Source organism: Aythya ferina, assembly GCF_964211825.1.
Source record: "Aythya ferina genome assembly, chromosome: 17".
NCBI lineage: Eukaryota > Metazoa > Chordata > Aves > Anseriformes > Anatidae > Aythya > Aythya ferina.
Window position 1 is genome coordinate 3447708 of NC_140316.1, and position 16499 is coordinate 3464206.

Genomic DNA, 16499 nt, shown 5'->3' on the forward strand with positions numbered 1-16499 from the left:
TGGAAGGGATTTGTATGAGTTTTATAGCATGCTCTGTATTTTTAAAAAGAAAACAAACAAGCTATGTCAGATTTTGAATTCAAATCTTACTAATAATTCATTAATAAAAATGCCATGCCAGGAGCAGTTCCTTATTGACAGATACAGGAAAGGAGAAAGATGTCCAAGCTGCTTGCAGCTAAACAAATACCTCCCCCTCAAAATACTGTATCAAACCTAGCCTCTAGGGGTTTTTTTGCTCATAAAAAATAATATTTGGCAAAACATCACAACCTTGCTTTATGCTGCTGCTTTGAGAATTGCAATGATTTAGGTATTTTGTTGAAGTGTCAATTTAATTAATTTCACATCTCTTTTCATAATTCCCCTTTTTGCCAGCAGCCTTGCCTCAAACTTGAGGCAAAGAAAACCTAAAACTTCCACAATAGAAGGTCTTCTACCCTCCCATTTGTAAAAAGAAGGAAGCACATAAATGCTACCCCACCGCCCCCCCCCCCCCCCAAAAAAAACAACAAAAAACCAATATATATATATATATTTATAAAAAAAGATTGCAAAGAAAAGTCTAGTATCTGCACAGCTGTGCACTGACCATAGACCACATCAGAGTCCATTCTTCATTTTTTCTCCCAACTCGAATTCTTTATAAACTACTCTCCACTTAAAAAGACAATCAGAGACTAAACACATCTCACCTGAGATGTCTCCATTATTTAATTAAAATAATCTTTGGACAATCTACTCCAGACTTAGGTTTCATTTCCAGTCTCAGAGGAGGAAAGCAATTACGAATTCAAGTGAATTAGTATTCTGCAGCAATATGGCACCTAAAGTGTACTTATAAACAGGAAGGTATTATTAAAAAATAAAGAGCTCCCAAGCTCAGAATGAGTATGCAATTAAGAGTTGATTATGAAACTCTGCCATCATCCTAACCTCACCAAGAGAGACTGCTGAATCAGTACCAGAGCTCTGCTAGCCCTTGGGAACAAGGGCACGAAGCTATTGTTCCCCCCCCAAGGCCTCCAAGGACAAAGCTCAGACTGCAAAGGGTCAGAATTAATTTCATGTGGGCCCACACATCCATCCTGGGATTTAACCTTTGTCTTTGACTGGTGGAAGGTGTTAGCTAATGAGATCTGCTTCGGGGTTAGACAAAAGAGCATTGAGGCGTTTATTAATGCGGCAGAAATAACCAGGCAAAGAATCTATGTTGTATTCCTTCCTCTTCATTTTTGAAGCATGGCAGCCACTTCACAAAAGCCTTCACTACTTTATGGGCACTCAGTACTGACTTTACTTGATGGAGGAGAATTGCAATTAAAAATTATATCTTTACCATTTTTATAAACCATTTTTAACCATTGAAAATGGTATTTTTATGGAAAATGGAATTACTATTAAAAACTGCAATAGCCATACCAGTCAGTATCAGATAGCTTCAGCAAAGGTTTTTGTTGTTGTTGTTGTTGTTGTTGTTCTCGGTGTTATTGCTAGGTAAAGCTAAGGCTGTAAGAGACGCTAGTGTCAGACATAGTAAAAACTGATCATACTTTAAGGATGCAGGGTCAAAACCTCTTCTCTAAAAAGAAAGCCATTTACAGCCAAAACATCTGTATTTATTTTTTTACAGTTCATTGCTCTGAGGTGGTCTGAGGGATACATCAATCCATATTAAAACTCCTCCTGACATTATTTTTCACTCACATACATTAGCATAATCTAGTCTGGTGCCCTTTGATCACAGCTCCAGAAATTTACAGCTCTGAACAATACTTCTAATGCCTTGACTCACAAAGACTCTTCTTGTCAGCATTTTCCTTGGTTTGCGAGGACAAGGCCTATTTTCCTGAATTTGTTTTTCCATCCCGTGATTAAAGGGGATGCAAGAAAGTGGAGCAGAAAAGACGAAGCAAGCAGATGCAGTAAGGAAAACACTGGGCACTGACTTTATTTGATGGAGAATTGTAATTAAAAACGGTATCTTCACCATTGTTACAAACTATTTTTATATCATTTTTACTACTGAAAATAGTATGTTTATGGAAAATGGGATTTCTATTAAAAAATGCAATAGTCATACCAATGAGTGTCAACTAGCTTCAACAAGAGAACAAAGCACTATGGTCTGCAGCTCTGCTGTCGGTGCTTCCCACCAGCTGTTTTTCCATGGCTGCCCCACTTCTAATCGCAGCCACAAATTACTTCCTCCCGCACACGCAGAACCGAACATGCCCTCCTGAGGTGCCACCAGCCACAAGGTGGCTCATCTCAGCTGCACGGCCTTGTGACAGATTTCCCTCATAGGTCTGCGGGGCACATCCAGGTCCGTGGCACTGGGAGCAGCAATCTGGCTGCACATCATTAGGGAGCGCCTTCGGGAGTTAGGAAATGACCAAGACTCATCACCTCTGAGGTGACTGCCCTGAGCTCTGACTCCTCTGCTCCAGAGGCTGCGAGCCTCAAAGCCTGCTCAGTCATTCTTTCCAAACAAGAACACTTCTAATTATCGCACCTCCAACACACTGGAAAAAAAATCCCCAAGGAAACCCAAACAACAAAAAACATGCAGACAGCAAACTTGCTACAATGAGAATTATCTTTAGCACAGTAAGCTGAAGTCATTAGTTATTTATTCTCTGGCAGTGTAGGTGGATAATTAGTGCATAATTTGAGGTTTTCTAGGCATGACAGCCTGTTCTGATAGCTGCCCCTCATCCTGATTAAATCTCTCCCTCCTCAGATCTCACAGCAGTCTCATGTGAGAGAATTCCAGGCTCTGCCAGTATTAGTTGCTGTCTCAGTTTGAAAACACACAAATGCTTTTTTCTTTTTAGAGGAAGTAATTATTTTTTGTTGTTTTTCCTGAAGCTTTGACTAAATGTTGCCTTGCATCTTAAGCACCTGTGAGAACATGGATGCTACTGCAGGGGAATGAAAGGGATATTGCACATAAGGCATAAAATAGCGTTATGAACCGAGACTCACAAGCTTCAGAAAGACAAATAAATATATCTGCGCATTAGAAAAGTGAATTCAGTGTGTTAAGAGTATGAAGTGCATTACGTTTGCTCTTGCCCACAGACCATGGAAAATATGTAGGAACCATTATAACGCACCAAACAAAATTTTTTCTCTGCCTCCTACACCACAGCACCCAGTGCCTCACAAGGCAGCTGCCTGCAGTGTTAGAAGCCTGTTTCCTGAGGAGGAAAGGGCTGCAAAGGGTTTCCCCAGCTTCTCTGGGGCACATAGTTGTGGAATCACAGTTTCCTCAGGGCACTTGTGCACCTCAGAGAGACAGGCCAGCCAGGAGGCCATACAGGCTAAGGAACACAGCTCCCTCAGGGTGTGTTTTCCCTCTCAGCCCCTCAGGTACCACCTCCTTTCCACTTCTCCTCAGCAGGGCCCCAGTCCCCGCCTGCTGCCCTGAGCCCTCTTTCTAGAAGCTTCCTTCTTCCTGCCCACAGCTTCACTGCCCATGAGGTGGCAGTGCTGCAAGAGGGTGGCTGCAGTGCCTGTGGCAAGGCCCCTGCCAATGGCCCACCTAGGGTAAAATGGGGGCAGCGCGTCCCCGAGGAGCCCCTCCATTGTGAGGGGAACGCCCTTGGCAGCCTCTTGCTGAAGGCCATGGCCACGTGTTGGAAGCAGTTTGGCATTTTTTTTACGTTGTACTTGGAAAGGTCACAGCTCTCTGAAGTATGTTGCCGTTGTTCCCTTCATTCCGTGATTCACTAAAAGCCAGTTAGCTGAATGGCCTCCAGCTACAAACTAAAACCAGCGGGATAAAATGGACTGTGATCTCTGATTCACAGAGTGGGGGGATTCTGTAAAGGTATTTATTAAAAAAGATTTTTTGCCTCCATAAAATACCTGAATCCTTGCTGATTCTCTCTCTAGGCAGCTTCTCCTTTTTATTTTCTTTATGTTGCCACTCCTCAGAAGAGCAGAGGAATATGTGAGGGGAGCACCCTGAGCCCCACGTTCCTCCTGCACACCAGCCCTTGTGTCTCCCCTCAGCAGGACAGAACAGCAACATGAAGCCATTCCCTGCTCACAGTGAGAGAGAAAGGAGTTGGCCAGCTGCAGCTTGTGTTGTCAGGCTCCAAAAAAAGGCTTTGGGGAATATATATATTTATTTTGGATGTTCATGATCTCTCACATTCTCTCTTTTTGGACATGTCCAGAGGTCATAGCAGAAAGTGGTTGGTTTATTTATCTGAACAGTGCTAGGACCTGTGCCCAGGCCTTTGCCTGCCTTGCCTGAGGCAATTCAGCTGGTAGGCAGTGCCACAGGTATCCCCTGCCACCTCAGTTCTCAGTTGCCTTGCTCATACACCAGCTGAAGAAGGTAAACTTGGGTTACACCGACTGGACAGGGAGACTTCTGGTAATTACTTTACCTAAATCCCTCTGTGGGTTTAGATCTGATAAAGGCATCCATGATGGAACATGGCTTCCAGAGACCAGTCCAACACCTCCATCCATAGCTATTCCACTGACATCACCCTAAACTCCCATCACAAAATATTACCTCTCAGCATCTTAATAAATACACTTCCATCTTACCTTGGACTGATCCCTTATTACATTTCAGGGGCTAGCTTGCAGAGGACAGGTTCATTTGCTAATACATGAATCATTATTGCTTTGAGCCTCTGAGCTAGCATTTTTATGAGCACGTTTCAAAATGTATTTGATTGCTGTTAGAAATCATTTTGGTTCAGACTCAACATCCAGGCCACCCTAAGCCAATATGCTCTGCCTGGCACTGCGAAAGGATGTTGTGAGAATTTAATTACTGACTGCAAGTTACTGTGCATATGGTGAAATTTAAATGCGCTGTTTTTTTTTTTTTTTTTTTTTTTTCTTCTCCAAGATAAAAACACCCAGTTGTTTAGCTGCAGATTATTAAGATTTTTATTTAGCAGTTCTGATAAAATTGTTTTGGATTGTATAGAAGAGTACCCTGCATTTCCCTACCCATGAACTGCCTATGGACCATAAATCCCATCCAAGCAAAAGTGAGTCCTTCCTGACCTCCTGTAATTTGTGGTTACACATTTGAGATTAGAGTTACTTCATTGGCTTGATGTAAGAAAGCTTTTGGGGGAAAAAAAAAAAAAAAAAAGTGGTAAGGCATAACAAAACATAACTAAAACAGAACTTTGTTTTGGCTGCAAGATTCTCACCTTACGGCAGGAAGGAAGGAATGGCAGAGGAAAAAAACATGTAAAAATATTAAAAATAGTTTAAAATCTCCTCAGTCTTCACTTTTTCTTTTCCAGTTTTATGATGGTGCCGATGCTTTTCTACTGCTTGGTTCCAACATGCTTTTGCTATACAGAAGGTGCATGAGATGCATCACAATGATATATACATACAAAGAAAATTACAATCTTATACCAAAGTCAGACTTCACCAGCACATTAACATGAGGAGGAGGAAGATTTTTCAAAAGGTCTCTTAGTGAAATACACAGTACAGTATATAAAGCCTGCAGAAAATTCAGCCCTTAGATACTTCTTTATATACGACAAATCTTAGTGCATGGAGGCTTCTTTAGGACAAACCTTCTCCACATAAACTATATATCTTATCTATAAGACCTGAATGCTTACTGGGATGGGGAAATAAATCATCAACTAGATCTGGAAATCTCCCTCCTTTTGGTGCATTTTTCCCCCCTTTGTTTAAATTCCAGTGTTAATCTGCTTTCCTTGTGAGGTTTTTATCTTGAGCAATTCAGATTAGAGGGCTGGATATAAAGACTGTGATTTGAATTTATTGTAGAACAAAGAAACTGCTGTGGATGGTGAAAAGCGAGACTGGAAATCTGGAGTAATGATGCCAGAAATAGAACCATAAAAACTGATTTAGAACTGGCATCCAAAGAAGCATCTGCTGACTTCCATCTCATGATAAAAACGAAGCTACTCCTGAAAAACCCACTGTCCCTAGGTGACACTTCTCTTTGGAGGAAGATTTGAAGGGATTTAATAATGTGCTACTCAACAAAACTGAAGTAGGTATGACCTGAATAAATATACTCGGTTAATGTGGACTAGCTCTTCCAGAGGCCAGCAAGTTACCATTATGATTAACTGTGGGTCTGAGGGGACACATTCTTGCCTACTATGTTCCATCCAATTAAATCCATTTTACCCATGATTTAACTGTGTCTGCTCAGCTTTAAATCCAACGACTCCACTGAAGATCGTGAGCCACTTTTACCTGCATGCATGAATAAAGGAGGAAGTACATCTTGTCATTATTTCACTCAAGAAAGGCAGTCAACACCCTGCTTTGTTCAAGATTTCCATTGGTGAACCACTTTAACCAAACTGTTTATTTTAGTGGCTTTAGACCCTGAGCTCAATTTTGGGGGAGAAAGATAGATAGAGGAAAAAGAAGAGACCTCCTCTCCAGTGGGGCCCCTTTTCGTTCCAGATGTAGCCATGAGTGATGATGAGCCTGCCTTATGCTCCTCAGTTAAGTGCTGAGGAAATGAGCTAGGACAAAATCAGTCCTCATCCTCCCTGTGCTGCAATTCCTCCTCCTTGTGAGGGGGAAGATACCTTACAAGGATATTGCATGGATAGATTCATTAGTGTTTGTGAAGCATTCAGATATATGAGAATCATATCAGCACTTAGAAATACCTGCAGATCCTGTGATAAGCTTCTGATAGTTTACTTCTGATAGTGCGTCTCTTTAGACTTTCTCACTATGAAATGCTCGAGGGAACCAAAGTGTACATTTCAAAACAGAAATTATGATCAGCAACTACTTTTTGCTTGCGACTTCAGCAGTTCTTTCTCATGCTTACAAAACCAAAATAAATCCTAAAACCTGTATTTTTTCCTTTTCCTCAGAGACGAGAGTCACTAAATTAACTTGATGCCTGCCGGTCCTTCTGAGCCCAGTAAGCAAATTAGACCTCCAAATTATCACAAAGTGCTCAGATCTGACAAAAATTAAGTAATTAGGAGCCTTATTTTTCTAAGCAACCAGCAATTTTATGTCTGTTTAGGAAGAAACCTCTTATGGTGTGAGAAAGAACAATTCATTGAGTCACAGTGAATCCATGCACATTTACCTCAGACTGAAGTTTTGGCTCTACTTATCAATGCATCTCAAAAGGAATAAAAAGGAAAAAGAAACCACTGACAGTCCATTATTTTGCCTTGCCAAAGAAGTTAAGAAAGTACTTCTTAAACTTTAGAATTATGTTTTAAGTAGGTTTAATAATCATACGAAAGTCCCCTTCATCTAAACTCAGGGAGATACTGGTATCAAGAACAGTACCCTTATGTCACTGTGGCCTGATAGAAAAAAAAAAAAAGTCTGCTACCGCTTCAGACTTACAAAAGAACTTTGGCTCCAAGCTCAAAATGTAAAGCAAGCTCCTAAGAGATGAAAAGTGTCGTGACTTTTTTTTCTGCTAAAGGCTGAACACCACATGAATCCCTCACTGCCCCTCAGGAGCCCAGCTGAAGCTTTGAACTTAATTTGTCTTCCGAAAAAGAAGGCAGCACAATACAGCACCCTGGGCCTCAGTATTATGATTGCTTGAGACTGTAAGGGAAGCACATACCTTGGATATATAGGGTGTATTCTGAAAGAAAACTCCAGCAGAATCATTCAAAATGTACCTTTCCAAAGGACAAGGAATAACATTTTCAAAACACCTATATCACTTGTGAGCCTACACTTAAAAGAGTGACTCAAAATGATCTATATTATGTAAAAAGATTAAAAAAAAAAATCCACAGTTGTTTAGATTCAGATGCATAAAAATATCTAACTACTTATCTTTAGTGATTTGGACCTCAGCTGGTGTGGTTGATTTGCATTTTGCACCCTTGATGCAGGTACTCTCTACCCTTTTGGTCAGCAAGATGAGAACATCCCACGTTTGCCTAGCTGCGACCTTCTCGTGCAGTCTGAGAGTAGCCAGCCAGGTCGGCACCTCATTTTCCCATAACCATTCTGAACAAGGCAAACATCCTGCTAATTGCTTGTTAATAGAAAACCATCACAGTCACAATGAAAATAGCAGTTTCTTCAGTTTAAACAAATCATTTTGTGGTTTAATTTCCTCTTTCTTGCTGATAGGTGGCACCATTTTCTGCACAGAATGCCAACACTTGAAGCACATAGAGAATTTCCACAGCTTTTGGCAAATGCTTCACTGCAGACACACCACAGCACCAACCCATGTGTGTTTTGGAGCTCTGTCAATAGATTGGACAAATTTCACTGCAATAAACTGCAAAAGGAGAAAAATATTTCCTGAATTCTGGTTGAAATCCCTTTATTAAAGCTCAGTTATTCATGCAGAGAACCCAGGTCCTGATCACCTGGTGAACTGCCGTCTGTTGAGTCCTGCTTGCTCAAGGACAGTTCAGCTCACTCTTATATTTAACTTCAATTTTTTTCAATTCAAGGAAATCCCAATATGCTTTGCCCTTCCCTTATCATCCTATTTCCATAACTCCCAGTTACAAGACTGAAGTAGAAATATTCCTGAAGAACTTTCTGCCAGTTAGATTTTTTCCCCCATGGGTTATGATTTTTTTTTTTTGGTAAATTCTAGTATAACATTTTTGTTCCTTTGCTTTTACCTTACCATTACAGAGAAGAAACTACTTCAGTGCTTATTGTCTTCTTTTTAAAGTTCTACTAACCAGTCAGGAGGCAAAATATGCCTAATGCAGGTGCTTGGTTGCATTACATGATCAACAGATTGACAAAACAAAAAACACCTGCGGAGCAATGTGTAAACTGAAAAGCCATTCTCTCTGCTACTTAGTGCTCAGCTATGGGCACATATAAATGACCCACAGTTGACTCATAAAGATTTTTAGATTAAAAAAAAAAAAAAAAAAAAAAAAGTGGCTAAATTGATGATATTCGTTCTTCACAGATAATATTCCGTCTTTGCAGAAAATAATCTGAGGCTTCTGGTAACTTCTTTGGTACAAACATTGTCAGGTGCAGAACTAATGACAAAATATTTACTTTAACCTAATTTCGCTGGATATTGTTCACAGAAATGGAGCTGTCTGTGACAGTGAGGAACATGGAAAGCAGTCTGCAGCCTGGTTACACAGCCATAACCCATGGGAGGGCCCTGAGCCCTCCTTCCTGGCAGGAGGAGCAGGACGTGGGCACATTTCTCCTGCCTCCACCAGAATGAAAGAAGGTGTCAGGTGCTTTTCCAGCTGCTCTGTGCTCTTTGATCGCAAATTGCAAACTTTGTGCATACATGCTAACAGAGGAGAAACAGTCTGTCTGAGCTCCCAAATCAGTGTTTAAACCAGTAATGTATATTTTATACAGCTGAGCAGTTCAGTAACCCGATCGGTTCTCACTTTGCTATCACCCAATCCAATGTATGACACAGAGCATCTGCTTGCACTTCTACAAAGTTGTTTGCTAGCAATACAAAATGTGTGACGCTCAGTCAGTTCTGGAATATATTTAACAGGAGATGACAGAGGTCAAACTAAGATGAGGTGAGAAAAGGAAGAGTTGGCAGCAATTATTCACAGTTTATAAGAGAACTACAGGGCATCCTATGGAATGAATTGACAGTAGGCTTAAAAGCAGTGAGAGAAACTCACACGGCAATTGTGCTATTTGTTGAACAGGATGTTTTGACTTTCGGAGGTGCAAGTGGATTAGGTGTGTACGTGCAAGGCCCACAGTAATTATTAAACAGAATGGTTGGTATGTATAGCTTCTGGCTTGGGGAGTCCTTACCTTTTGAAATTAGGGGGCAATATATGATGATTGGTAGACATATTCCCTGTCTCCTGTTTCATTCTTCTAAACATCAGTTATTGGCTGTTTTCAGAGATGAGGTGCTGGGCTGCATAGGCCGCTGGTATGACAGCACGGAAGGGAGCGTGTAAGGACTCCATATCCCTTTTCTGTTGCCATTGGGAAGATGAAAGTGACTTTGGAAGCCAAAAAAAATATCAAGTCAATAGCACTGCTGTCAGCTGGAACAGGCTAGGCCTATAAATTACTAGTGTTCTCCAATTTCCATTAGCTTCCGTAGAGCAATGACATTTTATGATCTGCACGTTTGGCCTCTGTATTGATACAGGCCCGGTCACAGGGTGTGGGATCAGTCCTTCTGTCCTTCACTAACTTAGGTGATTTGGGAAGTATAAATTGTTCCATTTCTTTGGCTGTGGGAGTGTTCTTTAAAACAGTAACACAACATTGACAGACCAATCGTGCTTGAAGAGATATCAATTATCGAAACACAGCCCCAGTAAAAAATTCCTAGCAAGAGAACACTTTCATCACCAGCTTCCTCTGTGGTTCAGTAGCTTTTTTTTCCCCACAGTTCAAAGAGATCAGGAACGTTGATTGGAAGGTCAGAATTTTTTAATGGAGATTTCTTAAATCTACGTATGAATGCTTCCAGTGGAACACTTACTGCTCCCAAGGGAATATATATGAACATAGCTTGTATTACTGTGTGGATTGGTACCTGCAAGCATTATCTTAGTATGTCTTTATACTGGAATTGCAAGACAAGCCTTCCCTGAGGTCTAGCAGTTACAATGCAATCGTAGCCTGTAACAATATCAGTCTCATTTTGGACATGCATTTTCAGGGGCCAAATCTGTAATGAATATCTAGAGATACATGCACAGAACGTCCCCTTTCAAACAGCTCACAATCCACTGAGCAGCGTGCTGTGCTCGTCTTAGAAATGGGCTAACTACCTTTTAGAACAGATTACATGCAATTTACATTTCAAAACATCCATATATTATTTGCTTTTCTAGCTTTTTTTTTTTTTCTAGTTGTGTGACACCTTTGAATTTTAATACAAGGTGCCCAAATGTACAATAATAAAAAATGCAGCGCATGTCAGCAGTAAAATGCATAGTAATTTATTAACTTTTCAAGTGTAAATACAAATTGATTTCATGATGTGCCACATAACGAAAAATTATTTGCAGTCACAACTCGCCTTCCAATTACTGCATTATTATTTTTTTAATTAAACTTATTACAAAGAGTTTAAAAATTGGGCAACACTTTTTGATGGCCAATAGAAAATTGCAATTCTGTGAAGAGTAGTAAGTTCTTCTATGAGTCTTTGAAGTATATTCTTGATTCAGAAATTCCGTTCTTTGAAATCAGGTTGGTATGTATTGCTTCACTGGGAAATTTATAAGTATATATTCTTGGGCAAAGAAACATTGTTTTTATTTAGGGCAATCCACAAGGGCAATAATTTATTTACATATTTTAACACTTTTAAAAAATAAGTCAATGTGTTTTGTGAAACCATTCTAAAATCCATTACAATGTATTAGAGAGGTCATTGTAAATCTCTTTCAGATGCCATACGTGATGGGGGCATTGTAGAGACAGAGCTAAAATCTTCACATGGCATAAGGATTTGCAAGATACTTTCAGCAGTTATCAGTAATCATAAGGATTTTAAGGTACTTTCAACAGTTATCAGAGGAAAATAGGGAGACTGTTAAGTGAGAATCTGAAGCTAATTTATTACATTTGTCTAGATGTAAATATTGATGTGCTTTGTGCTAAATTCATTGAGAATTACCAGCAATATGATTTCAGTATTTACGCCTTGAATTCCCTTAGTTCATCAGGTAAGTGGACTCCAGCTCTAGGAGAATATACTCAGTGCATCATTGTTTCATGAATATCTTTGTAACTACGCATAATCACAGCTGTCACCCTAAGTCCACTAATGTCACCAGAAAAAAAAAAAAAAAGAAGCAAACAAACAAAAAAAGAAACAACGGTGGCCTTTTCAATGGGTATTCTTCATGAAGGAATACAAAATTGTATAAAGTCTGTGATTTCTTCCCAAGAGAATATTGTTTTGGTGGCATCCGTATTTATAGATGTATGAAGATGTGATCCTGTCTTGGTTTCTATGCATCTTGTTAGCCAGTTCCACTATTTTGCAATACCATCTTAAAAATGGAACATCATTGCTAGAATAATTTTCAGTTGAAGGAATTTTGAGGGTTGTTCTTCCTCCCCAAGGTTTTCACAATATAAGCAAACTAACTAACTAAAAACCCAAAGGTATTTGTGTCTTAACTGAATAATAATACATCTGTCTCTCCCTGAACCACAACTTTTTAAGTTCTTACAATGGAATTTACTGGGTCCTACCACAGGCCATAATGGGCTCTGGTATGGCTCTTAAATGAATCATGTCAATTGAATGGTGGATACTGAAGGAATTACATGCTGTGTAATTGATCTAACGAACAGATTAGGGCTGATGCTATTTCATTAAACCTTATTAGCTATGGCTTAAATACTTAAAATTTCAGCCGTCCTGTGTCAGATAGATTATGCCCCTTGTCATACAGCAAGTGAGATTTCCATCTACTAAAACACAGTTTTTAAAAAGGACCAGGCTGATGAAAAGAGATGTAAATAGTTTCAAAAAGACTGTGAAGACCTGATTTTCAGACATGCCAAGCCCCAAATCATTCATTAAACTGACAGAGATGATTCAACAGTTTCAGAGCATGCACGAAGAACTGCTTTAGTCTTCAAAATTTTGTGTTAAATCATTTCCGTGGAACCAGAGTTTAACTGTTTTTGGATGTGAAACAGTCCTGAAGATTTTTCATGCCTCATGGATGAGCACAACGTAGATCTTTATGTAATTCTAGTGGAATCCACTGAGTCCTTCGATGACTCAATCACTTATATATTTGTTTATTTATTAAACTCTTTCTTCCTACTCTTTGCTGCTCTCCACTGGGAGGTGATGCCTCCAGAACCAGTAAACCACTAAAGCTAGTGGACAATTTTGTGTGAGGAACAAATGACTTTAATCCAGCCAAGAATAAAGTCAGCTTGGAAAATAGTTTATCGTTCTCAAAGGAGATAGAGGTGTTGTTTTTTTTTCATACAGGAGTCAGACTCCTGATACGCTTACAAAACTATGATCAGACATGATTGCTATCCCTGACATATACACAGCAGTGTGCAAGACCCGATACTCTTCTTGCCTTCTACTGTTCTGTCCTAGGACCTAGTATTTAATGCTATAAACCCTTAAACAGAACATCAATTGAAAACCCTGTTCTCATCAGAAATTCCTCTACTACAAGGCATATTAAATTATATTAAGTACTTTTCAGATGATCTGGACTGCTGCACTGTGGGAAACATGACTAAAAATTTGAAACAACATTAAGCAGGACTTCAGATTATTCTAAGGATAAAATAATGAAAAGAGACCCGTAGACTTTGGTTAAAACAGATAATAGTCAAGGCTTTTTTTATTATTAGTCCTTTTATGAGAGAATATTTAAGACCCTCTCACATGCAGATTTACCATGTTAATTCCACGGTCAAAGCAGTGGTTCAGACAGATAAAGACCAAAGTAAAAAGAACCCAACAGCTCTATTTCTTAAATATAAGAAATTGTTTCAGTAAGTCTTAAAAAAACCTGACAATCACAGAGAAAACCAACCTCACCTTTAAGGGTTTTTGAATTCTTTTACCTTTAAGGATTTTTGAATTCTTTTACATTATTCTGTAAATCTCAGAGCCATTTAACTACCACAAAAATCTGCTTTCCTTCTTATACCGAAAGCCTGGTTCTTGCAAGATTTTTGCAGTACATGACCTCTGGCTCGAAGTGTGCCAGGACCAATCCTCAGTCCCACCATGGCTACATTCAAACGCTTTGTACTGGGCACTGAAAATGGGCAGTAATGTAAATCCAAGGACAACCCCAAAATTATCTTTGTTTCCATCTTATTCTGTTCAGCATGCCATAGGAATGGCAAAAGCTCTTCAAGAAACAGATCACCCAGATTCATGGTACTGTAGCATCTGCAATTACCTATTTTTCTGCCCCAGTAAAACAAAGCCAAACATTTTTTAAAAGTACTATAAAATATTAAACAATACAAGGTATTGTCCCTGTCTCTCCTTCAGTATGACTGAATTTTCTTCAATGAAAAGCTGTTTGCCATGGACCCCCACCCAAAGCCTGCTGACCTTGATGCTGGTCATCAACTTTGATGGCCTTTTGGATAAGGTTTTGCCATTGTCCTGCTACCTGTGCACAGACACTGCATGAACCACTGGAAACGTTATTAAATTTGGGTTCGCAAAGGTGCTGTCACCAGGTTGACTACAGTAAAGTATCTATATTTCAGAATAACATTACTTATATATGCTGCCTAGTTCTCTCTTGCTCTAATTTCTTCTCATAGTGCTAGGGTTTTATTTTTCAAATACTGAAAATACTTTGTTGATTTATTCAGGAAATTTGTCTAGATGGTGCTCACAAAGCGTGTTTGCTCACATTTGACATTTTCACAGGATAGATTACAAAATGGAAGCTTCAAGTTGCTAAGTTCCACAGCGGGCACCTAAGTCACCTTATTTTCAGAAGTAATGAGCATCCAGCACTCTCCACCCAAAGCTCCCAGACACTTGCTGGAGCAAGACAAAGTGCACCTGCAGGCACAGCACTGCAGGACGGGAGCCTTGCACTTATACTCGGGGCTTGTGGGCCAACAAAGGCCTCTAGAAATCCGTCAATCTACTAGGACATTTGCTGCCTCAAAAGAGTTAAATATGCAAGTGCTATATTGTGATGCCTTTACAGCCAAGAAATATAAAATGTGGCAATATAATGGAGCATGTGGTTATTTTACTTATTCAACATTTACCTGTGTCTATCGAAGAGGTCTCTAAAATGCTGTTTTAGCAGCTCAAAGGTTGAGAACCACCTGTAAACATATGCAGAACAGTCTCCTTCTAGAAATAGAAACTCCTAAACAATCAACCTTGAAATGTATCATATATTATATTATGTTTTCCAGTGTTATTTACAGGTCTTCTTTTTAGTACAATGAACCAGACATGCTGAAAAGGTAGGATTTTTTTCCATTTCCCTTTTATACGAAGTACAATAAAAAAGGCACATGATTATTCACCATAGGAGTTGTGCACCAGTCAATAACTTAAAGCTAAAAAGCTACCCATTGGAGAACTGTCTTTTTGAGGCAGTATTGGGATCTCTCCTTTCAACTCATAGAAACATCTGTCTAATAATTCTCCTAGGAGAGCTTAAGGAAAACACTTTTCCGTGGTTTTCTGCTCTTCCAAAGATTTCCAAATCAACAGAAAACTCTTTTTAAGCTTCCCAGGTCATCTACCGGAGCAAGGAACAGTCAAATAGGGCATGTATGTGTTTGCTTTTATTTATTTTTTCTTATTTTTTTTTCCCCCTCCTTTGAATGCCCAACTATGGGGGACTCCCTAGATCCAAGTCCTGTTCAAACTGTTTTGCTTTAAGACAAATGCCTTGCAATATATGGCACACTGAGCAATGGGCAATGGCAGGAGAGGCAGCTTCTCAGCCCCAGCAGTCAATGTCGGCCGTGTTTTATCCAGTTTCTAATCATCCATTTTTGCCCCGAGCACCTTTGCACGACTAATCTAAGCCCAAAATTTGCATCCTTGGACATTTCCACTTCTAGACAACGGCCAGTGTCTCTGCTGATGATTGGACCATTCTGAAGGAAAGAAAAAAATTGTTAGAAGAAGAAATAAAAAAGCAAAACAGAGTCTTGAACAAAAAAAAGTGCTAGGTCTGTAAATTCATAGAAAGCAATATAAAATGCCTGGAAAAATCCTTATATAAAGAAGAACTAAATAATATATCAGAAAATCTCTGAACAGCATAACAAGATCACAAAGGCTGTATGCATGCGTCCTTTGAAGAGTAAAGGACAGGATTAATAAAAAAGGTAAGAGGATATTCCTAGAAAACACAGCCCAAAATGCCTAGAGATAATGTAAGAACATATCTGAAAAACACATGGTGGAAGGAATGCCTGGAAAGCGTATCAGACTATTTCTAGACGTTGTAAGTGGGGATTTCTAGGAAATAAATCAGAGAATTCCTAGAAAAAATGTGTGTGGGGAATCTGAAAAAGCATCAGGGCATTCCTAGAACATCCCTTTAAAAACCTCCTTGATTTTCATTCAACATTCTCCAAGCCACTATTTCTCCCCAGCTCCTCTCTGCATGGCTCCCCGAGCTATTCTGTACCTGTGTGAAATCCCAGAACCTCTGTGCTGGCCTCAGGACGTCTTCGCACTTCTTCAGGGTCGGCGTCCTGCCCTTTCCGTCGTCGACAAGGCATTTGGAGTCAGGCAGAAAGGCCGTGGAGCCCAGCGGCCCCAGCTGCAGGACGCCTTCTGAGCTGTAGCGGACCAGCTGGGGAAGAGAAAGGAGGAGAGGCATTCATCCCAGCCCTGTGCCCCGGCCTGGGGACACAGAGCCCGCTGCCACCTCCTGCCCAAGCACAACTGTCCTGCTGCCAGGTGGCTGTCCTGGCACCCATGGGACCTTCCAGGGGAAACTTGTAGTAGGACGCATAGGATAGGATGCAGTATTCCCTGCTTTCACACTCATGCTCCCCACCCAATATTTTGGGCA

General features: G+C 40.0%; 1 protein-coding gene across 8 annotated transcripts in view; it reads right to left on the reverse strand.

Moving 5' to 3' along the window:
• Window positions 1-15234: 15234 nt before the first annotated feature.
• GALNT9 (polypeptide N-acetylgalactosaminyltransferase 9) overlaps window positions 15235-16499 on the reverse strand; it is a 432488-nt gene continuing 431223 nt past the window's right edge. For all 8 annotated transcript variants that reach the window (XM_084491673.1, XM_084491674.1, XM_084491675.1 and 5 more), the window contains 2 exons: window positions 16110-16277; window positions 15235-15570 (listed from right to left, as the gene is read on the reverse strand). In XM_084491673.1, coding sequence (XP_084347799.1) covers window positions 15424-15570; window positions 16110-16277 — 315 coding nt within the window. In that variant the 3' untranslated portion in view covers window positions 15235-15423. The remainder of the gene's footprint in view (window positions 15571-16109; window positions 16278-16499) is intronic.